Source organism: Taeniopygia guttata, chromosome 22, assembly GCF_048771995.1.
Source record: "Taeniopygia guttata chromosome 22, bTaeGut7.mat, whole genome shotgun sequence".
In the NCBI taxonomy this organism is placed as follows: domain Eukaryota; kingdom Metazoa; phylum Chordata; class Aves; order Passeriformes; family Estrildidae; genus Taeniopygia; species Taeniopygia guttata.
In genome coordinates this window covers 2684692-2712202 of record NC_133047.1, presented here as the reverse complement: position 1 = coordinate 2712202, position 27511 = coordinate 2684692, and the positions used below count along the sequence as shown (strand labels likewise).

At 47.1% G+C, this 27511-nt stretch overlaps 1 protein-coding gene across 2 annotated transcripts in view; it reads right to left on the bottom strand.

Annotated features, from left to right (window-relative positions):
* DOCK5 (dedicator of cytokinesis 5) overlaps positions 1 to 25588 on the bottom strand; it is a 77519-nt gene extending 51931 nt beyond the window's left edge. For both annotated transcript variants that reach the window (XM_030289676.4, XM_030289677.4), the window contains exons 1-5: positions 25122 to 25588; positions 10949 to 11032; positions 5753 to 5793; positions 4339 to 4394; positions 2937 to 3033 (exon numbers count right to left, since the gene is read on the bottom strand). In XM_030289676.4, the coding sequence (XP_030145536.4) occupies positions 2937 to 3033; positions 4339 to 4394; positions 5753 to 5793; positions 10949 to 11032; positions 25122 to 25164 (321 nt within the window). In that variant the 5' untranslated portion in view covers positions 25165 to 25588. The remainder of the gene's footprint in view (positions 1 to 2936; positions 3034 to 4338; positions 4395 to 5752; positions 5794 to 10948; positions 11033 to 25121) is intronic.
* Between the last annotated feature and the right edge of the window lie 1923 nt (positions 25589 to 27511).

Below are 27511 nucleotides of genomic sequence, written 5' to 3'. Positions count from 1 at the left end.
AATGGTGAGCTACAAACCCCCCTGCTCCCACCCAGCACAAAAAACCCTAAATGCAATTATCTCCCCATTCTCTTCTCTGCAATGAACAGGAATGGTATCAGCTACTCGTATTTCCCTCAAATTTAAAGGTATGAAAACAATCCTCCCTTTGATTTGGGTGAACACCAAGGTGCTGACGAGGGCTGCTTGAGTTTTGAGCTCTATGGAAAAGATATTTGAGATATATTTCATAAACAACAACAAAAAAAACCAAAACAACCTCATGTTCTTGTGTAAAAAAGCTGGCTGAGAAAAGGCAATTTATATGAATTTTCAGAGCAGATCTCAATTCGACCTGAGTTATCTTCACAGCTAATTCCTATGAACTAAACCAATTAAAAACTCTCCCCATTTTTGTATTTATTTTGAAGTGGAGATAAAGCCACTGCTGCAATGAAACCCACAGAAATTAAAGAAGTGAAATTAAATGCTGCCAAAATAAAAAAATCCCCTCATGTTTCCTTTTTCTCCTCAAATGCCTCCTTCCTCCTTTAGTTTTTAAAAAATTCTTTTACTGCATACTGCAGGGAAAATAAAATAAACTCAAATCCATTTTAAACCACAACATTTTCCAAACCTATTTTAAGCCTTATAGTGGTTAAGCACAGGAACATGAAAGATTTCTGCTTGTTAAAATAACAGATTGTGAGGCTGGGATCTGAAAGTTATTCAGAAATAAATATGCCAGGAAAAAAACTCTCTTTTCACACAGTAATACCATCACGTAGAGCTTCTCATTAAATTGAGAGGGTGGAACAAATTCTTGTGGTTTCGTGGCACACAAACACAACTTATTTGTGGCCTGGTGAAATTTCCAATAGGAAAACTCGCTCTGGGTGCACTGGGTGATTAGAGCTCATTTAAAGTCACTCCCTCTTCTTAATTAAAGTATTGGAGCACATCTTGTGCAGGCTGAACTCAGAGAAAAATCAAGTTTGACTCTTTAATGTGCCTTTAAAATAAAGGAACTCACCGTGGACTCATTTCCTTGAGCAAGAAGCTGCAGGACAGTCCTGAAATCCCTGCAGTGGCAGGTTTGTGACACTGCTGAGGGGACCCTGTGCTCAGGGATTTATTTAGGACAGGAGAGCTCCTTCCCCACCCTACTGAGAACCCCAGACACGGGAGGCCTTAAGGAATTCCTCCTGTGGGGCAGCTCCTGCTGGGACAGGGACAGGACCCAGGGAACAGACAGGGCAGCTCAGGCTGGATTTTGGGAAAGGCTCTTCCCCCAGAGGGAATGGGCACGGCCCCGAGGCTGCCAGAGCTCCAGGAGGGTTGGACAGCCCTCCAGGGATGCCCAGGGTGGGATTCTGGGGGGTCTGGATCAGTGATCCCTCCCAGTTAAGGACATTCCATGATGTTTTTGACAAGCCACATCTCCCCCCACAACACATCCCTGACTGGTCCCTGCTTCCCAGGGGTGCCCTGGCTGGGATCAGCCACTCCATGGAATCCCCACAACACTCCCAGCCCAGCAGAGCTGCGTCCAAATTCCAGATGTGAGCCCAGCTGGGTTTTCCTGCCCTCATGCAGAGCCTGTATTTCCCAGGTGAGCTGTGCCTCCCAGCCAGCTCTGGCCTGCGCCAGGGCAGTGTCACACACGGTGCCACCCGCCCCCAAATCTGACAGCAGAGCCCTTTGAGCCCCCATTTCATCACCCAGCCCTGCCCCAGCAGAGGCACGGAGCTGTCCTGGGGTGACATTATGGTGTTTGTATCCCCAGCGTGGGCTCTGTTTATGTTTGATATTCTGTTCTGTGCTTTCAGAACCGACTCTGAAAGTGAAGGTTGGTTTTGTCTTGCCCATGGTCTGTTGTCTAGAGGAGGCTAGTGCTGGCTGGCTTTTGCTTTGCTTGCTTGCTTCTGCTTTTGCCTTTTTAGTTTATAAGCAGTCCAATTCTTTCCCTGGACTGTTTTTTTTTTTCCTTTCCCTTTCCTGAATATCACTCCAACTGCTCCAGAATGGGACCTGGGAAACACAGAGGGAGGAACACCGAGAGCTGCGCTCTGTGATGTGCAGCAGCCATCCACATTTCTCTCCCTCTCAGGATTTTTCATGGAGGTGCACAGAGAGAAATGAAAGAGAAAACAATTTCTATTTCTGCTCCTTGTTTTTCCAATGCGGAATGTGTTTGGAGAATTGTTTACCTGGGGTGAGTGCTGGGTTGGATTCTGGTGAGGATTGTTTGAGCCTGATGGCCAATCCAACCCAACCCAATCCAATCCAACCCAATCCATTCCATTCCAATCCAATCCAATCCAATCCAATCCAATCCAATCCAATCCAATCCAATCCAATCCAATCCAATCCAATCCAATCCAATCCAACCCAATCCAACCCAATCCAACACAACCCAATCCAATCCAACCCGATCCGATCAAATCCAATCCAACCCAACCCAACCCAACCCACCTGGGGTTGGACTCTCAGAGAGGGTCACGAGTTGAGTTAGAGAATGTAGTTTTAGTATCCTCCTTTTCTATAGTATATTAATGTATTTTAGCATAGTTATAATAAAGAAATAATTCAGCCTTCTGAATTGAGTCAGACATTGTCATTTCTTCCCATTGGGTTCTCCTGCATTTACAATAATCCCCAGCGCCCAGACCGGGCGACCACTCCCAGGAGAGACTTTCTGGATTTGTCATCTCCTCAGACTGGTGAAAGAGTTTTGCTGTCATCAGTGTTGTTCATTTTTCTTGGTGCTGGGAAGTGTTTTGTTTGTTAAATAAACAGGTTCTTTTCCACTTCTCTCCGACAAAATTCTTCCCGAAGCAGGTGGGTGGGGAGGGGCCGTGGGGGTTTGTTTGCTGGGGAATCCTTCCAGAGGTTTTTCTCCCAAATTTGCCCTAAGCTCAGCTCAGCTGGGCACAGAGCAGCCCCTGAGGACTCACCACGTAGAGCTTGTGCCAGATCACTGCCCACTCCCGCAGCGTGGCCGTCAGCTCCTGGCCCAGGGGCAGCTCGCTGGGAATCACCGTCTCGTGCTGCCTGCAGGGAGCAGGGAGACAACAGAAACGTGTCACACTCAGGGTTAAAACTTCATGGAAAACACCCTTTGGTGATAAATACCAAAAATGGAACTCCAGAGGAGCTGATTTTCACGCAATTCACTCACACGTGATGTCAAACCATCAAGCTGCTCTCAACACACACATCCATCATCCATTTTTAATGCAAAAATGTCATGGTTTGACACTGGCACAATGCCCTTATGAAAATGCAATCTCTCAATTGAACGCTGTGAAATGTGATCAGGAAACCGAGCAGAGCAGGCTTAAGCTTAATAACAAGGGAAAACTTTATTAAGCTACTACTACTATACCATTATAAAAGGAAAAAGAAAGGAAAAAAAACACATACAAAATTTAAAACATTCTTCTTCTCACTACCTAACTCTAATAAACTACAGTGAGACGCAACCTGGACCCCAATCAGGTTCTCACCTTCTAGATAATTAATACTCAGTTTATGGAGGGAGAGAGGAGTCTTTCTTGTGCCACAAACCCCCCCAAGGAACAGAGCTGCCACATCCTGTGTTTCTGTGTCACACATGGCACTGCTCGGAGAAAATCTGCTAGTGCAACACTTTCCTTTTTATGTACCACACTCTACTCTCTGCTTCTGAGAACACAGATTGCAAAAATCATCATTAAAATTATATTTAACACACTTTTACATAAAACAATAATTTACACGAAACCTCTACTTTAGTTTACCTTATAACTTGATACATGTTTTGTTCTTATATTAAACTACAGCAAAAATGCTTCAAGCTCCTTTCACTCCTCTTATTCCCAGTGGATCCGTTCCAAACCCAGGATAAAGAGACAGAAATGAAGTTTGGACGAATCCCCACTTGGGATGGTAATAAAATAAGAGTTTAAAAAGAAGTGTTTTATAAAGCTGCTTCCTTTGCAGCCGCTGTTAAGGAGCACAGACCCAAGGAATCCAAGGAGGAGTCATTTCCTCCAGTGTTTTCCAAGACAGGAATCCACGCTCCTGCTGGGCCCTTGGCTGCCTACAGGAATCTGTTTTGACTTCCAGGAGTCCCCAGAGGGGCTGGATGGAGCTGGACTGACCCTCCCCACTACTGACTTGTCCAGCAGAGCCTCCTTCATTCTTCAAATCATCTCCTGCTCCCCACTGCTCTGAAAAATGGAATTATGCAGTGCAAGCCCAGCACAGGAGGTACGCCCTGGGTTTGTGGCAACCACAGCCATTTAAATTGCTTCTTTTTGGGTTTAAACGGAATGAAAGTCCCTGGGTTTTGCTGCCAAAGAAGTGCCAACCTACCCCCGGTCCTTCACGATGGCCTCTTTTAAATGGATGTAAGTTTCTGGGAAAATGCCCTAAAAATAAAGAGAGAAATGAAATAAATCAATCCTATTGTGGGATAGGATGTGACAAGAAGGTATTTAACAAAAAACAGGGGAAAGGAGTAAGAAATGTCCCAGTATGCCAGGAAAAAAGGACAGGGAGGAGCAACAGGTTCCATATTGGCAACTCAGAGAATCCGATTCCTTGTTTTACTCTAATGAACTTCATCTCCCTGCAGGAAATTCCTGAAAATTATCAGTAATTGTTATGAAATATTCCTGCAGTCCTCCGTCATGCTACCCTGTGCTCCCTAGAAAAGCTCCCATCACCAACACCTGCAGAATTTCCCAAATTCTTGTTGCTACAGAGAAACCTTCTGGAAATGCTGGAATCCTTTTCTGCTCCCTTTTCTCTCCTCTTCACCCCTAAAACCAGAGGCTGTGGGGGATTGAAATGCGGATGAAAAATGAAATTTTATAATTTAATAAAGATTTGTAGGGAATGGGTGTTTTTATTTATAGTGCTGTGGATGCATGTTGGGATTTACTGCTTTTTGATGGACATGGGTACTTCTGAGAACTTTTGATTTTTAAAATTATTCTTATTAATTTTTATATGCATAGGATTTTATAATAGGTTAATGCATATTTATTTTGCTGATTTTACATTATACTTATAGTTAGTTACAATTGGACTTAGTTTTTGTCAGAAAGTACAGAAAGAACTCTTGGGTCACTCTGCCCTGTTTTAAGGTTTGAGGAGTCTTTTTTATTTCTTATTTTTTAGTGTGGAAATTTGCATTCTTTTTCTTTAGTTGGGGTAGTTTTGCTAGGCCTGCAGCCACTAGACTAAACAGCATATTTAGCAAGCTGAAAGTGGCACATTTTATCTAAATCTAAATGGATTTTTACCTTGTTAAATTTTTACTCTGTCTCAGGATGTTACCACAGGAGAGGTGCAACATTCCTGGGGGAACCTGGATTTCCAAGCAGCTTCCAGCCCAAGCTCCAGCAGCCTGGCTGAGAGCCAGGGATGTTTAATTTCTGGAATATCTTCCAGTCAAAACTCTGATATTCCCATTAAATAGAACTAATGCTGGATGTGCACAGGTCCCAGAGCATCATGATAAAGCAACAAACTCCTGTATAGAGACGGGAACAGGTAATTGTGGAAGTTCCAACTGCATTCCTCATGCTTCCAGTGGAGGAATTCCCAACACGTGGCTCTGAACTTTCAGCTCAAGGTCATTAATTTCTGTCACTGAGGACAGGACACCAGGGCAAAGAGTCCTGCCTGAGCTTAAGACAAGAAATCCAGGAGTTTTCAGCACCAGATGGGGTCTGGCAAGGTGTGAAATTGAAATGGGAGTCGCCCAAAAGTGAGGTCGTACCTTCTTGGATTTATTCCGGAGTGTGTATCCTCGGTACCAGCCTGGCAAAGCAAACACAGATATTTGTACTTAATTATTTCCTGTTGACAGCAATTAAATACAAATTGTGATTCTCACCACCTTTCTACAACACCAGTTTATTGATCTTCTCATTTGGGATCCACTCCTGGGAGGCACCTCTGTTTGTAGGAGCTGAGCTCCCTGCCCTGGCACAAATCCTGTTTGTCAATCCTACCTTTGGGAAGATCTAAAACCTGTAAGAAGCAATAATTGTGCTGCCCAGGCCTCAGGAGCAAATGTCTCTGAGAGAACATTTCTCCTTCCTTTGGCACCAGGGTTTCCATGGAATGGGTTGGGTTGGGAGGCTCAATCCATTTAATGGCTGAATTCATTAAAGCCCCTCCAAGGAGATTACATCCAGCTGAGTGGCAGCATCAAGAAGGCAAAGGGGTTTAAGGGAATAATCAGGAAAAGAAGAGAGGATGCTGCTTCCTCTGGGTTTGTTTTTAAATTTTTTGGGGTGTTTTTATTGTTGGTCCCCCCCATATTCCTAAATTTATCGAAGAAGGTTCCATAAAGAACCATGGATCTGACACTCCTCAACCATACATTAGAGCTTAGAATGGTTTAATTTGTATTTTATTGAGTATTTTTATGTGCACGTGGTTGAATTTCTATTTATTTATTTTCTGAAGTGCAGTTTTTGTGCCTTTTCTCCAGCAATGGGGAGGTACCTCCACCTCAAAAACTGCAATACTCCAGTAATGAGTTCAGAGGAAAGAAGAAATTCCATTTCTTTCCACAGGAGGAAAACAAGATTATCCATTGCTCATGGAGCCATGGATGAGGTCCTGGATTAGGGATGAGAAGATTTAGGTTCTATTTTTATCTAAGTTGTCATTAATTGAAGAGGAAAGCACAAATTACTCAGGGTGGGAGACAGATCTCATTGGAATTTACCAGGAGGGATTTTGATCCCATTTAACACGTTCAGCCCTTTGACAGAACAACTTCCCCCTGTTTCAAAGGGCCCCTTTGCCTTCCCCCCATTCCTGTAAAATATTTTGCAATCATTGCATAAAAGCACGTTGGGTCTGATTGTGCAAAGCTGTTTCTGCAAGCACCTCCTGCAACTTCTGTCAGAATTCTGCTCCCACCTTCAATAACTTTATCCATCACTTCAACATGAACATCAATCTTTGGGCAGTGGTCAATTAACTACATGATTTCTTCTTAAAGAAACCCCCAAAATCTGCTTAAATCTTCAGAGGAATGAGACTGTTCAAGTGTTTTGAGTATTTTCCCCAAGCAGAGATGGGCTAAAAACTGAGGAAGGTTTTGCAGTTGATGATGACATGGAAAATTTCAGCTGCTCCAACACTCAAGACTGAAATCTGAGTGAAAACAAAAAAAAAATAAGCAGACTTGTAAAGAAATGACTGAAAGTTTGAGGTTGTTGTTTTGTTGGTTTTTTTTAATTGATCAAGTCCTCAATTTTACCCTTCACTCAGTGGGTTTTATGCAGAATGGAAAAGACAAACTCAGACTGAAATCTAAAAAAAACCAAAAATTAAGCAGACTTGCAATGAAATCACTGAAAGTTTGGGGTTGTTGTTTTGTTGGTTTTTTTTAATTGATCAAGTCCTCAATTTTATCCTTCACTCAGTGGGTTTTATGCAGAATGGAAAAGACAAATCTAAGGACAACACTCCAGCGATGATCGAGTTTTGTGCAGTGATGCAAGGCCAGGTCACGTGTGGGACCACAAGGTCCCTGTTCCTCCTCCTGCGGGGTCTGTCCTGTCCCACAGCACTCAGGGCATTGCTTCACCCTCCCCAGGGCGACTAAAACCAGGAACAAATTCAAGGTAAACTCCTTTTCAGCAGGAACAGCACCTGCCAGGGGTCACGGTATGTGAGAACACATTCCTTCCACCCACAGCGTGGCTTTTCCTGCAGTGCCCCTGAAATCCTACAGCTCACAAAAATAATGATAAATCCTGCAGACTGGGAGGAATTCCCCTTGAAAGCAAAGTGTCCTCCCAGCTCCCTGCTCAAGGCCAGACTCCCTGCACTGCAGAGCCTCCAAAGTCCTGGAGGCAGCAGGTTTCCCTCCTTCTCCTGGATCCTGCTGTAAACGTCCCTCAGACATTTTTGGATGTTCCAGACCCAGGTCAGAAGCATTTGAGACCCTGGCAGGCAGCTGGAAACAGCTGTGATTTTGGGTTTGAACCATGGAATGATTTACCAACCTTGCAGGAAGAACAAGGAGTCACAAAAGTTTTGGACAGCCCCAAAACTCCCTGAGGAATGTCACTGACAGCCTAAGGAATGCCCTCAGCTATGGGCAAGGTAAAGTGACCCAAAAAGTGACTCCACAGGGCATCTTCTAACCCCCAAAAGTATCTATCAGTCCCCAAAAATACTTTCACAGGACTTCCTCCTCCCAGCCCCAAAGAATTATTTTATAGGGCATCTCCCAACCTCCAAAACATGATTTCACAAGGCTTGTCCCAACCCCTAAAAATTATTTCACTATTTCACATATTTCACATAGTCACCTACTTCATTATTTCACAGGGCATCTCCCAGACCCCAAAAAATGACTCCACAGGGCATTTCCAGCCCCAAAAAGTTACACCACAGGGCATGTCCCAACCCCCCCAAAAAAATGACTTCATGGGGAATCTTACAGCCTCAAAAAATGACTCCACAGGGCATCTCCAGCCTTTCCTCCCACAGAGCCCCCGCCCTGGTTCCATGGAAACTTTTCCTAAGTCGAGGCTTGTGTGTCCAGATAAGAGCAGTGATTAGAGGAACAAAACCAGTTTTTATCAGCTCTAGTGGTGAGCAGGCAGCATTAGCATGAGAAGGAGCAGAAAAAGCCTCTTGTGAGAACATCTACCCTCAAAAACAGAGCCACAGAGAGCTGGGAGCACAGCTCAGAGCTGATATCCCAAAAAATACATTCGGGAATGTCGGAATCTGAGGTATTGATGATTCTGAGAGTGTAGAAAGTCTCTGTCTTTCTGCCCCGCTGCCAAAGAAGAAGCCATAATTTGTCTGTGCTGTTTCAAGGTTGTTTATTCTGTTTATCTCTAACATGTTCTGCTGCCCTGCCGCAGCTCTGTCCTGCAGGGCAGCGTGTGGGGCTCTGCCCTCAGTGGGATGGTACAAACATTAAATACCACAAACTACCTGTGCTGGATTTACAATAACGTGCCAATATCTGTCACCTACGTTGGACAGTGTGTCCCCAGCCTGAACCAACAGAAAAATGCCAACACCACAGTGAAACATGGAGGGCATGAAGAAGGAGAAAAAGGACAAGGCACACCCAATTTCCTCCATCTTGTCCCCTTTGAACCCCTTATCTAGAATCCTAAAATTTTACTTTTGCACCCGTGCCACACTTAATTATTACTGATATCAAACACTCAGAGCTGGTAATTGATCCTGTGAGATTGAAAACTCTTTTCCATGGACAGAGATCACAGCCAGTGTCTCTGGGGGCTCTGTCCAGGGGGGTTCCTGACCCCTGCCAGGGTCCCAGGGCAGCCAGAGGGATGCTCTGGATTCCCACAAGGGAAGACACAAGAAGCTCCTCCCAGGCAGGCAGAATATGGGAATGGGGAGGGTTTGAGGTGAATTTATGGGAAATTAGAGCAGACCCACAGCAGTCACCATCTCTGCATCTTCTCCTGTACGCTCACAACTGTCTGGCCTGGATTTTTCTGGGAAAAGGGATTTTTGTAGCCCTGCAGGAATTCTGAGGTGCCTCGGGCACAGATTTCTGCTCCCCACTGATGGCTCAGCATATGGGAACAATCACTTTCCCCTTCACACATGAAAACATCCACGTCTTTCCCAAACTATTCACAGGCAATTTTCTCCTGACAAAGCTCCAAACTGGGAGACTTCGGGCCAAAAAAAAAAAAAAGGTGCCATTTATGTACTCATTCCCTATTCCTGTCTCTGTTGAACTGATTATAAGAAACAGGGGCTAAACAATGATTTAAAAAATTTAAAATAGGGAGAAAGAAGTATATTCCCCCAAATTTTGGGGAGTACAAGATGCCTCCTCCTTCTGAGGGAGTTTTCCTCCCTCTTCCCTGTGTCTTTTCGCAGAACCATGTCATAAATCAATGATTTCCACGGGGTATTTCCCTTTTTTCCCTTTCCCCCACCACGATCACTCACAGTGGGGTAAAACCACGACAGAATCTGCTGGGACTGGGAGCTGCTGCCAGGTCCTGAGGATGGAAAAGGAACAATGGGCCAAGAACAAATTGCTAAAGGAGCAGCTCCTTATTTCCAGTGCTGATCCTGGGCACTGAATCTTCCTTCAAATCCATGTTGCTTGTGAAAATAATTGGATTTGTATTTTACCTTGGAGTTTTGGAGAGGGAAGCGGTGACCAGAGCGTTCCTTAAAGTGATTGAATGGCTCTGTTCCAGTCTTAATATTGAAATCTTTGTCAAAGAGTCAAATTTGATAGGGAGATTTGAAACACTGCAGAGTCATTTTAATCTTCAAAATAAGAATTTTGTTTACCCTGTGGTTTACATTAAGGCATTAGGAAAAATGTCCCAGTGAAGGATTAGGGAAAACAGCCTAAAAAGGGCATGGAAGCTCCACAACTGGAGCATTTTAAAAACATTTAGTGCCAGTTTGTGATATTACAACTCAAAGCAACATGAATTATGAAATAATCAGCCCTTCCCCCTCCTTTTCTGCCATCCACTCAGATCAAGAACTAACTCAGGTTAAAAGCTAGGGTTTTTTAAAATTATTATTCTTATTTTCCAGCAGGATCAGTTCATCCCATGAGCACAGGTGCCCGGCCTGGCCCAAAGAAGAGCCAAATCAAAGAAGTGTGGGGTGAAAACAGCAGTGAACAGCCAGAATTAAATGTTTCTTTCTCTTTTAGTGAGATACTGGTGAAACCTTACCTTGATAAACTCTTCCTGTAACAGCACAGATATGAGAAACTCTCTGCATTTCTGCATTTTTAACAATATTTTTAAAAATTAAGAGGCTGCAGCAGCTACTAACACCAAATTTGTGCTTTGAGGCGTAAGAGAAACCTAAAAGTTTGGTACAAAAACCCTAAAAATTTAGGTACAAAGCTACAATTTGAAAAACAATCTTGATTTGTTCCTGTTTTCCTTTCCAACCCCCTGTGAGCTGCACCTACCTTCGTACATCTCCAGGATGTGAACAGTGTCCCCCACCTGCAGGGACAGCTCCACGTCCTGCACGGCCTCGTAGTTGTAGATGGCTGAAAAATGGGGAGAAAAGGAGCAAAAACAGAACCATGAGGGAATCAGCTTTGGGAATGGGCTCTCCAAAGGCAGGGGAGGAATTTGGGAAAAGGAATAAAGGGATTAAATCCCCCTGGGTGTGGAATACACTGGGAAAGGACATCCTGTATCTATTTCCAGATTTTATTATGCAGAAATAGATAAAATATATTTTATCTATTAAAATATAGATAAAATATATATTGTTTTATGATATATATTTTATATTATTTGACCTTCCAGACAGGCCTGGGACACCTTCTGGAGGAGCTGCACATTCTCACTTTGCCAAAAACCTGCTCAGGCACATCAGTGCCATAATTCTCATTTTTCAGTCTTTCTCAGGAGCAACTCCAGCATCAGAAAACATCAGAAACGGGATGTTGTAATAAAAACCACCCCTGTTCCAGACTAAACGCTCATTTCCAAACCAAATCACACTTGTTTGCTGCTAAAGGCTCTGCCCAGCCAAGAAACAACTTTAGCACCAAAACTTGGGATTCTGTGGAAATTTAATCCCTCCCAAAGACAAAGTTAAGCTGGGTGCTTATGGGATTTCCAGGGGGAATAGGATTAAGTGCAGGAACCCACACTCCTGTTCCCTTCTCCAGGTGAACATTCCCAGCTCTCCCTGGATCCTTCCCTTCTCCAGGTGAGCATTCCCAGCTCTCCCTGGATCCTTCCCTTCTCCAGGTGAGCATTCCCAGCTCCTTTTCCTCTCCAGGTGAGCATTCCCAGCTCCCCCTGGAATTTCCCCTCTCCAAGTGAACATTCCCAGCTCTCCCTGGAATTTCCCCTCTCCGAGTGAACATTCCCAGCTCTCCCATCCCAGCTCCAGAGGGTTCCAGCCCCGGAGCACCCCCAGCTCTCTCTGGGGTCCCTGTGGAGCTGCAGGGCTGCCCCACCCAGGGATTCCCACACACAATCTGTGGCTTTTTCTGGGACAATCACCCATTATACCAACTCCAGGCTGCATTTTTCCCATCCAGCTGCTGCCCAGGGAAAGGTGGGTGGCCACAGGCTCAGCCTTTCTGCTGGGAACACAGAGTTAATTCAGCCCAAAGAGCAGCAGGGAGGACCCAGCCGGTCCCTTCCCCTTCCTGCAGATCACAGCAGCCACAAGACAGAACCAACCCCTGCACTCCCCTTCCCTTCCCTTCCCCTTGCCTGCTCCACCAGGCAGGTTTCACATCCCAACACGCAGCATTTACAACCTGGAGGAACTCCCACATCAAAAGAAAAAAAAACCCAACAAAAAAAAAAAAACCCCAAAAAAGTCAATTTTATCTTTCCTTGCCATGCCAGACTGAACTAAGGCAGAACAGAGGGTCACTGTCTGAAACCTCCTCCCTCATGCTTATGTACAAGATTATAAAAGACAAATTGCTGGCATATTTTCCCTGGGAACTTTGCTGCTTGCAAGTGATGTTTCCTGCTGCTGGAAGTCAGAGCTGTCCCCAGCCATCCCATCTGCAGGGATTTGTGCTGCTGAGCCCCCTCCCTGACCTCTCCCTGACTTGAAAGGAAAAGGAAGCTTCACTCCACAAACATGGGCATGGTGTGGAAAAATAAAACCCCTTCACTTAAATCCTGACAGAGCAGAAAGAAAGGAAGAAGGAAAAATACTACAGAGACTTTTGCATTCAAATTTGCAGCAATGTCTGAAGTTAAGTCTTTTTGCTCCGAGCTAAGCTACAGCTGTGATTCTGTCCTTTGAAATTCACTTCAGAGTGTTGATCCTGCTCCTTTTATCATCCCAGATGAAAAGCAGCACTGAAATTGAGGAAATTAATCCAAATAAAGAGGTGGAGGTGGAAAACACGAGCCTGGGTTTGTTGAATGATCCCAACTGGAGGCAATGTCTCGCTGTGTTTGGTTCAGTGCTTCAGTTTGGTTAAAAGGTGAAGAATGTGTTTTCCAAGTGCACAGCCTATGGAATCCATCAGGATTGGAAGGGGCAGCAGATAATTCCAGGAGCAGTTGATTTTATGGCACAGCCAGGGCCAGAAGGTGAAGATAAGCAGCAATTTTCTTGCTTCAGGGCAGAGGGTGATTCCCTAGAAGGGCTGGAGGAGGAACCCTGAGGGCATTGCACAACCTTGGGGGATGCTTGTCAGAACTCAAAATGTCCCTCAGACATTTTTGGAGGTTCCAGGCCCAGGTCAGAAGCATTTGAGACCCTGGCAGGCAGCTGGAAACAGCTGTGATTTTGGGTTTGAGCCATGGAATGATTTACCAACCTTGCAGGAAGAACAAGAAGTCACAAAAGTTTAGATATTAGAGTAGAAGTAGTCACAGAGCACAGGGAAGAATTTCTGAGTGCTGTACAGGGGGGTTTTGGTTTTGTACATGGGGGTCAGAGGGTTTAAGATGGAGGGATTTGGGCCTGCCCTGTCCTCCCTCTTTCTCCTTCCTTCCCTCCATGTTCTTGGTGATGTTGGCACTCATAGATTGGTTTAGAGTAGAAAGGCACCATTTAATATAGGTAATAGCAATGGGGAAAAACTGTAACATGTAACACGTAATGTACCATATAAAAGATAGAAAAGCACCATTTAATATAAGTATTGGGGGAAAACTGTAAACATTTATCACATAATGTACCATATAAAAGATAGTAACAGCCCTGGGCAGGGGAGAGAAGAAGAAATTAGGGGACAGAGAGGATGTCAGAGTGTGTGTGTGCCTCTGCCTGAGCTGTGAGCAAACCACAGCAGCCCAAGGAGAAAATCTTTTAGATAATTTGCAATAAACGGCCTTGAGACCGGACAACAGAGACTGCTGAGCCTTTCTTTGGAAGCACGGCTTGGAGGAGAGACTTTTCCACCACACGGAGCCACCCCTGACCCAGGGTGGGCTCTGGCCGATGCTCAGCTCCAAAGTCACCCCAGAACAGTGACTGCATGAGTGGCAAAGGGAAGCTGGCACAGCCTGGGCTCCCTAGGGCTGAGAAGGGTGGCACAGGGAGCAGGTTTGGCTCTGGCACTGCCCTGTGCCACCAGCTCAGCCCCAGCACACATTCCTGAGCCATGGACACCCACAGCACGCTCACAGCCAGGCCCTCAGTGCCAGCCACGGGGCACAAAACAACAAGTACAATTCTATTGCAGGTAAAAAACCCCAAAACACACTTTACAACCCACAAAGCTCCACTTTGCCCGAGAGCCCAGGGAGAAGCCTCAGTTTTTGCAAAAAGTCTGTGAGCAGCTCATGGAACCTGAGTTGGGGCCCAGTGGAATCAGGGACAGATTTTAGGAGGAATGGCTTCAAAGTGACAGAGAGGAGGTTTAGGTGGGATATTGGGAAGGAATTCCTCCCCATCAGGGTGGTCTGGAATTCCCAGAGCAGCTGTGGTGCCCCTGGATCCCTGCAGTGCCCAAGGCCGGGCTGCAGCAGCCTGGGACAGTGGGAGGTGTCCCTGCCATGGGATGTGCTTTTAAAATTTCTTCCAATCCAACCATTCCATGATTTCTGTTAATTCCTATACCCATTTTTCCCACAGATTAATTCCTTTTTCAAGACTGCCCTAAGGGCCAAGCTGGGCTAAAACGCCTCAAAATGCAAAGAGAACGAAGCAGCAGCTGCCACACGCAATTTCTGCGTCATTCAAATCGGAAGGAAATGGAATCTTTCCCTCCATGAGGGCACTTGAAATGTGGATTATTGACCTGGAAAACAGAGTCCCTGCAAGATCCATTATCTCAGAGCTGGCTCTGAACCCCCCCACACAAAAACCCTCCAAATGCCACGTCCTGCTCCCCCTGCCCTCCCATCTGAGCAGTTCTGCTCCCCAGAACAAAGGAGCCCATTCAGGGCCCTGCAGGAACCCAGCCCCAGCTCATTCCATCCCTCAGCCCCACAGCCAAACCCCAGTGACAGAACCAGAGCAACTGATCCCTGCTGCAGCACCCAGGAATGGCCTTTCCCCAGGACAGCCCTGCCTGGAGCAGCCTGGGATGGTCCCCGTGCCAAGATCCAGCCAAAAGCACAGTGGCTTTATTTAAAAACAACAAGGAACTACCCAAGGAATTAATTCTTCAGAGAAACAAAGTCTTTTTTATGTGTGGAGCAAAAACATTCTGGTAACTTCCCAGGAATTTGTGTCTGACAAACTGAAAGAGGCGTAATTAAGATTTAGATGTCAGGCTACTTCTTCTGCTTCAAAAAAAAAAAAAAAAAAGTAATTCATGGTTCAACACTGGGAAATACAGACATTTAGTCACTGTTATAAAAAAAAAAAAAATCCCACTTTTGGATGGTGGTTGCTGCCATTCAGATCAATTCCAGAAGTTCCCAGGAGTGCTGAGCATTTGGGATGTCAGTAACTCCGATTTAATGGGATTATGCAGCTGGAAATGCTTTTTAACAGCCACCCTTAGACAGCAGAGTCCAGCTCTGAGGGGCTGCAGGTGGATCATCCCTGCCCAGGGAATGAGGGGATCTTTAAGGTCATTTCCAGCCCCAAACTCCCTGGAATTCTGTGGGTTTGTGACTTCAGCACCTTGTGCACTCACTGCTCCAGGCTGACCTCACACAATCAACGCACTCAACATTTTTAAACTGGGTTATCTCAAACATGAGCATTAAATCATCCCAGCAATGACATCCTCTGCCTCTGCAGGAGGAGGGGACGTGCCCTTTCTAATCTGGATGCCGGAACCATTGGATTTTACACTCATTCCTCTTGGAGCTCACCTTAGGTTGGGGGTGGCTTTGTGTGGTGGAAAAATTTTTCTTTTAACTTGTGTTTTTAAAGAAAGGCTTAGTCGTCTTTTGTTTGGTTTTAAGGTAGTTTATTTTAAGTTATTTAAAAGATTGTTTTCTTGAGCTGCTGCAGTAGCTTAGGTAAAGGTACATGTACTTTGATACCTTTTTTGACTCTTGTTTTCTTCTTGTCTCTCCCTAGGGTTGGTGTTATTTTTTATATGGTTATGTGCTAAATGTTTATAGTTTTTCTTTAATGCTTGTTACTTATATTAAATGGTGTTTTTTTATTCTAAACTAATTTGTGAGTGCTAACATTACTAAGAACATGGAGGTAAGGAAGAAGAAGGAGGGAGGACTGGATAGGCTTAAATTTTTCTATTTTAAAACTTTTTACTTTTATGTATAAATAAAAATCAGAGGTTTTGCAGAGCCTGTCCTGACCCAAGAGCCCAAATGAAGCTGATTCCCAGATCTGGGAGCAGGGAGGGGTTGCAGCCATTCCCTCCTCATCTTTGGGCTAATCCTGTCTCACTGCCCGTCCGGGGCTGGATCAGATCCTGGGCTCAATGCTTTAATCTCCTAAAGCCTGGATTGCTTTAGGAAAAACAACCTCACAGCCCAGCCCATGGGAATGGGGAGGTTTGCCCAAGGTTACACAAGGGCTCCCATTGGATGAGCCCATGGTCTCTCACAGCTTTAAACCCCCCAAACCCACAGGCAGCTTCTCAACAGAGCTCTGGAGCAGGGACAAACAAGTCCCTGGATTTTAATTAGAGCTTCTCAGATCCAAATTAGGCAAACTGAGATCACTCAGAACTGCTGAGGCATGAGATACCCTGATTGCAAGGAAAAAAAGGAGATAATATCTGTATTTTCATACCTGCAGAATCCCCATCAGTCACCTTCCCTCAAATATTTGCTGCAAAGTGTTTACACCACGGTATCTATGTAAAAATAAAGAATATTCAGTTCTCAGAGTGCATTTGAACTGCACACAGGACACAGATACACCCTAAACACCCAGATTTGGGCACAATTTCACCCCAGCACAAACTGTTTTGTCTGTGAGTGTGGCTCAGGGTGGAAGGAGCCAAACTTCAGCTGCTCCCATGCTCTGACCCTCACAGACACTCTGCCTTATCTTCCCAATGAATACTCACACACAAACCTTTTGCTGTGTCATTTTCTTCACTGGCCTCTCCATTTCCTTTATTATTTTCACTCTGAAGGGCCCTTGGGGGTTTTAAGCTCAGATAAGGAATTAATCTACATGAGCTGTCTCAGCTCCTGTCTGGAGTAAGAGGGAGTGTTGTGAGATAAATAAATCAGTGCTGCCAGTGGAGGAGCCAACCTGCTCCTGAATTTATAGCACCCAACCAGATCTAGGCCGTGATTTCAGAAAAAAGAAACCAACCAAAACACCCAGACCTGCAATTCCAGTCCCCTTGGAACACCAGGAAATGTTCCCCTTTGCAGAGACAGAGCTGGAAAAACAGCCTGGCCTCTCTTCACTCTTCTGTAAATTTTATCAGGTTTGATGGATCTGTTTAGGGTGATCTTCGAGGTTCTGCCAGGAGAGGTTGGGCCAGATGATCCTCGAGGTCTTCTCCAATCTGATCTTCCCTGATCCTGCCATTCCCCAGGCTGGGCTTTGGGGGAATGCCCCACCTTTACTCCCAGTGCACCCCAGTGAGAGCTCTAAAAGAGTCCAAACATGAAAAGGGGAGATAAATAATGAAACTTAGCCTAAGCATCCAACAGTTTTTAAGGCTGCAGAGTATTGCAGGTCTGGTGATCTCTGCCAGGCATCCTTTCAGGGTTAGAGGTGCTGATGTTATTGTCCCCCAAGCCCTGCAGCTTTGTTCTGCCTCTCTGGGATCCCAGCACCAGCACCCAGCCTGAAGGACCAGTATTCTCCCAAAAAAGGCATTAAAACATTTAAAATAATCGCCCCAATCCCTGAAATTGTTCCAACTGCTGCTTTTGGAGGGGGCAGAACCTGGTTTGAGGTCAGCCCAGCCTGCTGGCCTCACTGCAATTCAACACACCTCAAAGAGTATGGTTTTCCTTTTTCCTCTGGACAAAGACTTGGGAGAACTCAAAGCCATTCTTGGGGCTGTGCCCTCCACAAGAAGGAGTTTCTACTCCACAGTACTGTGGCGCTAATTCTGATTTAATAACTGCACACCCCTACCAGGGCTCTGAAATCCAACTCCACAAAAGCAACCTCTGATTTAATTTTCATCTTTACAGCCTGTGAAGATGCAGTGTTTGTTTACAACACCCACACAACTGCAACTGGATTTTACCAAGTCTGTCTGTAATTACCTTTTTTCCTCTGAGCTAAAAGTGCAATTTGCACTTGGGTACTTTAAGTACAACATAATAACTTTTCCAATTAAATTTTCAGGCAGATTTGTAAAAGCAAGACCCCACCACTCCATAAATTGGACTGCTCAGCTCGTTTCCAACTTGAAAGCGCGTGGCACTTTCAAAAGAATTAATTGCATTTGCCACTGGCTTGAAATTACTGTCCCAGTTCTCACTGGGCAAAACATCAAAGCAGGAGTAGGAAAACTTGGAAATGCCACTGGCCAGAGCTGTGAGTGCTCCCACCCTGAGCTCTGCTGTTTGTGTGTTCCAGGGGCAGAGATGAGGGGTTTAAGGAATGAAATATTTGAGCAGAACGGACCCCTGAGTCCAAATTTCAGCAGAACGGACCCCTGAGTCCAAATTTCAGCAGAATGGACCCCTGAGTCCAAATTTCAGCAGAATGGACCCCTGAGTCCAAATTTCAGCGCTGTCCCTTGCTGGCATCAACACAACCAACACAACCAGCAGCAAACCAGAATAAAGCTGAGAAAAAAACCAACCAAAAAAAAAAAAAACAGCAGCACTTTTCCAGAACTAACTGGTCACTACTTGTCCATGACATTCTGAGCCACTCTCAGAACTTCAGAGCTGAAGCCATTAATGGCTTTATTGCCATGGTGGATCAAAGTTCCAGACTTCCCAAGAGCAGGAATCGTTATCTCCACTGCACCTTAATGAACTTTTGGCCCAGACTCAGCACCCTTCAGGACCAGGGGCACTTGGATTGCACCAACACCTCCCAAAAATTCGGTGCAGCACAAGCACTGCTGGGTTTGGCTGTATTCTGTGACAATGTGCCAGACCTCATCCGAACGAGGCTGCCAGAGAATTAATTAATCCTTTAAATGGTGCTTCCCCCTCTAGTCCAGGGAGATCTCCCCAGAAGAACAGCCTGTACTGCACCAAAAAAAGACATTTTTATCATTTTAGCAACGGCTCCAACTAAAACTCTGCAACATCATCACTTTATGAAGGCAACCACGGACTTCCAGCCCAAAAAGCTGCTTAATAATTTTTTGTATTTATGGGCTGGTTTTATTAGCACAGGTTTGCTGGCAAATGCACCCAAAGCCATGGCAGGATTTCAGGCATTCCGTGAAATGCACTGGAGCTGAAACATCCCCTCAGCTCCAGCAGCAAGGGGGGAAATGTGTTTATGGCTGTGGCTGACGTGGTTTCAGCTTGGTCATGCTTGTGTCTTTAATGTCCTGGCAGAAATAGGCCTTTTTTTCTTTAAAAGCAATAGTTGAGAGAAATGTTTTACCACTCAAGTAAAGTGCAAGCTGAAGAGCAAAAAATGTAGATTTCCAATTAAAGTTTGCAGGTAGAAGGGGTGTGCATTTTTCAACAGCTGAATGATAAGGATTATTACACATTACAATAAAGAATATTACACATTAGTACATTGTCACTGTTTCGTGACCAATATATTTACACTTTTCTCAGTTCTTGAGTGTTTATTTTGCTTTTTCTCTCCGTAACTCCCATTTGCAGTTGTGCCAGAGGAAGAACCACCAGAACAATCAAGAACTGGTGTGAAATTCAGCACTGGTCCCATGCCCAGCTCTGTGGGATGTTGGTTCCTGTGATCTCTGGACACCTCAGAACAATTAACCCACATTTACTCAGCAGGACAGAGCTCAGCCTGAGCTCCAGATGCACCCAGCAGCTCTGGATGACTCTTTAGAGTCTCCATAAAGAGATTTAATTGTCAAAAAGATGAACTGTGGACAGTTCCTGAACACCAAGGTGATGTTGGTCAGAAACTGAAGCAGCCACAAGTCACGAAACACTTGGGGAAATATTCCTTTCCAAAGGAAGAGTAGGATAAGGAACAATGACAAGTCCTGCTCATGGCAGTGAGATGCCTTTGAAGTCCACAGGATTAATTTCACTTAAGCAATGGAGTAGAGATCACCAAAAATAAGAGAAAACAGACCTTGGCTAATATGGATTAAAAAAAAAAAAAAAACAAACCCAGAAAGGACTATGGAAGCAAGAAGCAGCATGGCCAAATTTCACACCAAATCAACTGCAGACACAGCAATAAAAGTTGGGAAGCTAGGTCAGAAATGAAGTGTTATCTGCTGGGAAGATTCAATCCTCTGCTGTTAACAGCGCCAAGGTTTTGTTTTTCCCCATTAGGAATTTTGTTGGCATTGCCATCAGACAGTTTTTAGCCATAAATGATAATAAAGCAGGAGAAATGAGCAGGAATGGGGGGATTGGCTTTTCCATCCTTTTGGAAGGAACCAGAGGCACAACAGTGGACGTGAGCTCCAAGTCAGAACAGGAATGGTGGGAGAAAAGCAAGGAGCAAGTTGAGACAAATACGGATTTTGCCCTAATTTGCCAGGATGCACAACTGCCAGCACTGTGAAGGGCTTTGATCCCACACTGTCTGAGGAGAGAGCTCTGCAGGTGCCTGGAATGGGGACAGGGAGCCAGGAGCTGATGGCCCAGCACCCCAGGTGATGCCTCACATTTCAGCATTTATATTTTCCAGCTCCTCTGCTGCCTCAGTGCATAACTGAACTCCACAGAGAGCGTGAGTTACTGCCTTCACATTCTGGGCACACAAAACAATCCCTCCGGGCCTGAGAACCAAGGACACTCCACTGCCCCAGGCCCTGAAAAGTATCAACAGAAGTGAATTGTGGGGAGCAAACTGGGGGTAAATTACTTCATTACCTGAAGGTGTAATTGGAGGATTAACCCAATGGATTAATGGAGGATTAATCCATTGATATGTAAATGGACCAAGCTCATACCTGTCTGAAAAACTCATTTACTGAAGGCCTTTAATAAATGCCCACTTTATTCTCTGCTTCTGTCTGACCTCTGTTCCAGGCAGCCACCACAAACCAAGCCAAGAGTGAGCAGCCCTGGTCCTGCAGCTCCCTCCCTGCTCCATCAATCACCCAGGGCTGGTGTTTGAGGAATTGCTGCCATTCCTGAGCCATTCCTGAGCCATTCCTGAGCCATTCCTGAGCCATTCCTGACCAGCCACCAGTGGGATCTGACAAAGGAAAGACTTCAACACTTATTTCAAATAAAGCAGCCCAATGCTCTGCTCCTGCCAGCCAGGACAGGTGCCAGGGGTGTGAGAGGCCACCAAAACCCTCCCCAGTCCCACCACATGAACTCTGTGGAACAGCCACACTGCCCCAAAAATGAGGGTCAAGGAATCATGGAATGTCCTGAGTGGGAATGGACCCACTGGGATTGCTGATCCAAACCCAGACACCCCAACAACCCCACCCTGGGCATCCCTGGCAGCGCTGTCCAAACTCTCCTGGAGCTCTGACAGCCTTGGGGGGTGCCCAGCACCCTCTGGGGGAAGAGCCTTTCCCAAAATCCAACTTAAAATCCCCTGGCACAGCTCCAGCTCTTCCCTCAGGACAATGGAATCCCCCCAGCCCTCCCAGCACATCCAGGTGCAAGCCACCACCTTCACCAAAATTATGCTGGTTTTCACACCTCAGAGCATTTCTAACCAAACCCAAGTAAACAATTCCCGATTCTGGAAGCTCAGATTTGTGTATTCACTGAACAATCGGTGCATTTTCAGCTCAGGCTGGCACAAGGATGAATAAACACTTCACATCCTGTTGGTTCACAGTCAGAGGGGCCACCAGAAGCTGCTGTGCCTGCTCCATCATCACTGCAGACACCTGCAAACCCCACAGGCAGCACTGCCACTCCAGCAGAAAGGGGTCAGGAACAGGGAGCTGCCTGCTTGTTTATAATGGATTTATTACAGATCAATTCAGGATTCCACAGACTCCAGGTTCATTAACAGTCTCCAGCCCACGAAGTGAACAAGAACTGATGAGCAATGACAGAATTGCTTTTACAACCCAGGTGTAGCACTCGAGTTAAAGGCAGTGCAAACCCAGGTTACCACCAGCAGAAAAAGAAAGTAATTACATTATTGGTTCCTTATGCTCTAAGTTAATAATTTTAAAACAAATAGATAAGAAAAGTTAAAAGTCTTGGGAATTCACTAAGGTGTTCTTTCGCTCAGAGCAGAGTTCTTTGACTGGAAATAGTCTTTGTGAAAGGATTTCTGTAAATGACAACTCCTTTTTGAGATAAACACATGACCAGGAGAGATTATTTTGTTCAGTGTGGCTCAAAAACTGATCAGCTTCCCAAGAAGATGCTCTATCAGTCTGACATCAGAGGTGAAGCCTGTGGCAAGGAGGCTGTGTCAGAGCCAGCAGAGCCTGTTGCTCAGGGAGGAGATGCTGCCCGTGAGCTGGTCCGTGGTGTTTCTGTCCCTCCCAAATCCCATCTGTCTCCTGGTTGGGAATTCACTGCGAGGGAGAAGCTGCAAGAGCTGCAAGCTGCTTGTCTCTCACGTTTGCTTCCCTAAAAACACTGCAATTCCCAGTTTTGCCCTCCCTGCTGCTGCCACTCCAAACTCAGCCCTCTGCCAAGGGAGCCCTCCCCAGCTTTAACCAGTTCAGGACAGAGCCACAACCCAGCAAACCCGCTGGAACTCAGAGCACACGGATCTGTGACATATAACCCAGCACAGAAACCCTTCTGAAGGGCACAGGAATCGGACAAGTGACACTGAATCACAGGGCTGACTCCCTGGAATTCCCCACCTCACTGCCATGCCTTCCAGGGTCCTGTTTTAAATAAATCCAAGTAGTTCTACAGAAGTGTCCAAAGCAGAGGCCACCAGCAGCTACACCAGAACGGGGTGAACACCAGGAGAACACCAGAATCAGGGTGTTCTTTTGCAGAATCCCAGACTGTTTTGGGGTGGAAGGGACCTCTGGAGTTCATCCACGTCAGCTGTAGCACAGGAATCATACAGGAATCATCCAGGTGGGTTTGGGGTGTCACCAGGGAGGGACATTCCAGGCCCTCACTGGAGCTGCTCCAGGGCTCTGCCACCTCCATGGAGGTGGGACTTGTGTTTTATTTTATGGCCATGGCTGGAAAGGGTCTGGCACCATCCTGGCAGCCTTGAAGATGTTTATATGCATTGGTGAGATGCATATACACAGTATTTTCTTTTTTTTCTGAACAAAAGCAGCGTCTTTGCACTTCACACCTCCCTGGCTGGGATTTGTCACCACCCCACACAACCCGGGGCATTCCCCTCCTTGCAGCCACTTCACCACTGGCACAGCCCCAGCCCAAAAGCCCAAATCTCCCTCTCAGTCCTCATCAACCCCTCCAAAGTCACCCCAAACCAGTGAGAGCTGGGTCCTGGAGCACGGCACGGGACACACTTGCAGATAAGAAACTCATCAAGTCTGCAAACATCAAAATTACAATGCAAGTGAGTCAAACACTTCCCGACAGAGCCAGGCAGTGCCTAAATAATTCTGTCACTGCCCTTGGATCAACCTCATGGTCCTGGCAGCAAATTAAACCCCAGAGCTGCAGCAGGACAGCCCCCATGTCACCTGGGGGGAAAAAAAACCACACTTTTTTCACCCAGCTGATCACCCAGGAGTCACAGGGTACACCCCACCACATGCTTTTTTGGGTGGAAACATGCAGGAAGAGGCATTTTTTCCCTCCACCCTGCTTATTCTCAGGCCAGTGCCCTTTCTGGGAGAGGAGCTGTCACAAGGAGCAGCTGGCTGAGGCCAGCATGGAAAACTCACCCCGGAAGGTAATAAATAAATAAAAAGGAAGTCAGAGGAGTGCCTCTGATTCATCTGCTGCCCAAGGCCATTCTGAGGTGTGCTCAGAAAACAGCAGCACAGGCAATCACCCCGGCAGGATATGGGGTTATCTGATCATCCACCAAAGTTTGGGAATGAGGGACGCCCGCAGCAATCTCAGCAGCCCATGTACACGCTTCCATGGATAAACAGCAAGAAACAAAGTTCAGGGTGTCAGCACTCCACACCCTGCCAGTTACCTGGAGAAACCAGATAAGGCTGTAAAATGTCCCTGCAGCTCCTGAGGAGCTGAGCTGCCTCCCTGCACAGCCACTCTCAGCTCACAGTCACTGTGAAAATCACACAGGCTGAGGTTTTTCACCTTCAAACTCACAGGCTGAACGCCCTCATGGGAGCTGGGCCAATGAACACTTTGCAAGCACAAAATTACTTAATTTTTTTCCTCACGTTGAGAAGTCCACTGCTAAACACCGGTGGCACAGATCACTCTTAGTAAAATAAGTTATCAAAAGCTGTCTGTGTCATAAGTGGCTTCCTGCCAAATGTTCCCTGCCCAGTTCTCACCACCAACCCCAAAACTGTGGGTTTCAACTCTCAAGCAGAGCAGAATTTTATCAGCGACACCACAGGGTTCTGTTCCTGTTACAGACAAATGAGCCAGCACTCAGAAAAATCCTTTTAAATAAAGGAGAGAGCAGGAGGTACAAGGTGTCAATCAGAGAATTATGGAATGATTCTCCATGTTTCATTTCTGCCATGGGCAGGGGCACCTTCCACTATCCCAGGCTGCTCCAAGCCCCGTCCAGCCTGGCCTGGGAGAATTCCAGTCAAACTTTCCCTATCCCTCACCCTAAATCAAGATTTCCAGCCCCTGGCAAAGACGTCACCCAGAGCCCTCAATTTGCCCATTACACTCTCTTTATCCTTTTCCAACCACATCTCCTTCCAGGCACACCACACCAGAAGGCAAACTTTTTTTCTGCTGCGTTAGATTTTTTTTTTTTTTCAGTGTAAAACATGCTGGAGTGGCAAAACGATAAAAGTCAGCCCTGAACTTTGAGGGGTTCCTGGAGAAGAGCGGCGGACACGCAGCCCCGGCTCCATGCACCCCGAAATTCCGGGAGCGGCAGACCGGGAACGGGAGAGGGATGCCCGGAGCGGGAAGGGAGCAAAGAGAGGAAGGGAGAGAAGGAAAATGAGGGAAAGGGATGGGCCAGACGAGAAGGGAATGGGATGGAGTTGGAGAAAAGGGACAGAGGGAAGGCATGGAAAAGAGGGGAAAGGATGGGAAGGGGCACACAGGTCCGGGGCATCCCGGCTGGCACTCACTCACCGACCCCGTACTTCTCGCGCTTGGTGGGGATCCAGCGGGCCATGCCGGCGGGTTCGGGGGTCCCGGGGGTTCGGGGGGTTCGGGGGGTCCCGGGGGTTCGGGGGGTCCCGGGGGTTCGCTCAGCGCCGCGCCTCGCCCGCCGCAGCCCCGCGCTGCAGCCGCGGGCCGGGCGCTCCGGGCTGCTCAGCCATGCTCCGCTCCGAAAACTCCCCAATTCCACGCTCCAAAAACGCCCCAATTCGGTCCCGAACACGCTCCAAAAACTCCCCAATTCCACGCTCCGAAAACTCCCCAATTCGGTCCCGAACACGCTCCAAAAACTTCCCAATTCGGTCCCGAACGCGCTCCGAAAACTCCCCGGCACACGCCCAACTCCGCAGCCTCCCCCGGCGCGCCGAGCGCAGGAGAGGGAGGGGAGAGCCCGGCAGGAGGAGGAGGAGGAGGAGGAGGAGGAGGAGGAGGAAGAAGAGAAGAAGGAGGAGGAGGAGGAGGAGGAAGAAGAAGAGAAGGAGGAGGAGGAAGAGAAGGAGGAGTAGGAGGAGGAAGAAGAGAAGGAGGAGGAGGAGGAAGAGAAGGAGGAGGAGGAGGAGGAGGAGGAGGAGGAAGAAGAGAAGGAAGAGGAGGAGGAGGAGGAGGAAGAGAAGGAGGAGGAGGAGGAGTAGGAAGAAGAGGAGGAGGAGGAGGAGGAGGAAGAAGAGAAGGAGGCGGCTCTCCCCGCCCCCGGCTCACCTGCCCCGCACGGCCCCGCCCGGGAGCGGGGCACGGCCGGAGCCCGCGGGGCAGCGCTCGGGACGGAGCCGGGTCCGGGTTTCGGTATTGCTGCTTAAAGCCGGGTCCGGGTTTGGGTATTGCTGCTTAAAGGGTTTGGGGTGGGAGCGCGCAGGAATGGCCCCGAGGTCACTGAAAATGAGGGGGTTCAGTGCCAGCAGAGCGTGGGAGTCAGGGAAAGGTTGGGGATCAGGGAAAGGTTGGGGATCAGGGAAGGGTTGGGGATCAGGGAAGGGTTGGGGATCGAGGAAAAGTTGGGAATCAACGAAAGGTTGGGGATCGGGGAAAGGTTTGGGATCAGGGAAGGTTTGGGGATCAAGGAAAAGTTAGCAATCAAGGAAAGGTTGGGGATCGGGGGAGGTTTGGGGATCAGGGAAGGGTTAGGGATCAGGGAAAGGTGCAGGATCAACAAAAGGTTGGGGATCAAGGAAAGGTTGGGGATCGGGGAAAGGCTCTTCCCCAGAGGTGCTGGCACTGCCCAGCCTCCCCAGGGAATGGATACGGCCCCGAGGCTGCCAGAGCTCCAGGAGAGTTTGGACACCACTCCAGGGATGCCCAGGGTGGGATTTGGGGGGTCTGTGCACAGCCTGGGGATGGATCAGTGATCCCAGTGGGTCCCCTCCAGCTCAGGATATTCTGTGATTCGACAGGATCATGGTTTGGGTTGGAAGGGACCTTGGTGCCCGTGTCACCCCAACCCTTCCCCAGCCCAGGCTGCTCCAAGGCCGCTGCGCTGCTCGAGGTAACTCATTAATAGCTAAGAAAACAACGAGGTGACTGGAAAAGCACTCCAGGCATCTGGGAAATGTCACAGGGCCACACTTGACAGGAGACTCGATGTTCTAGAGATTGACTGGGCACTCAGTGACGCAAAGCTCCACTCCAGGGCCAGGAGCTGCCACTCCAGAGAGGCCTTGGAGGTGAAGCACCTCGGGCTGGGGACACCAGGACCAGCTGAGCATGAGCTGGGTCCTGCAGGGCCAGAGCTAGGCTGGCAAAGGTCCTGGGACAGGGGTGCTCAGTAACACCTAAAGAGATGTTAAATCACATTGTTCACCCAGCCTTGGGGCCAAACTGAGGAGAGCCAGGTTCTTCCCATCTCTCTGGGGCTGTAATAACTGGATATGTTCTGTATTCGTGCCCGTGGAGCCCACGGAATCATGGAACAGTGGGGCTGGAGGGGACTTTAATCATACCTCCTTCCAGCCCCCTGCCATGGACAGGACACCGCTGTCTCTCATGAGAGAGAACAGTGATCGTTCAGAATATTTTAACACTTCTTTAACTGCATTAAAGCATGAAGATCTGGAGAGATCATCACATTTTTGATTATTTCACACTGCAGGTGAGAGGCAGCAGGTCAGAGTTATTGCCCATCTCTCAGGATGCCCTGGGCAGATCACTTGGGAGCTCTGTGATTCCAGCCTGGCGTGTTCAGGAGGAGTTTTCCATACTCCCTCCTCTCTCACCTGTGTTTCCTGGCGTGTTCAGGAGGAGTTTTCCATACTCCCTCCTCTCTCACCTGTGTTTCCTGAGGTGTTCAGGAGGAGTTTTCCATACTCCCTCTTCTCTCACCTGTGTTTCCAGTAAGTTCAGTTTTCCTTCCTCTTCACTGGCGCCTG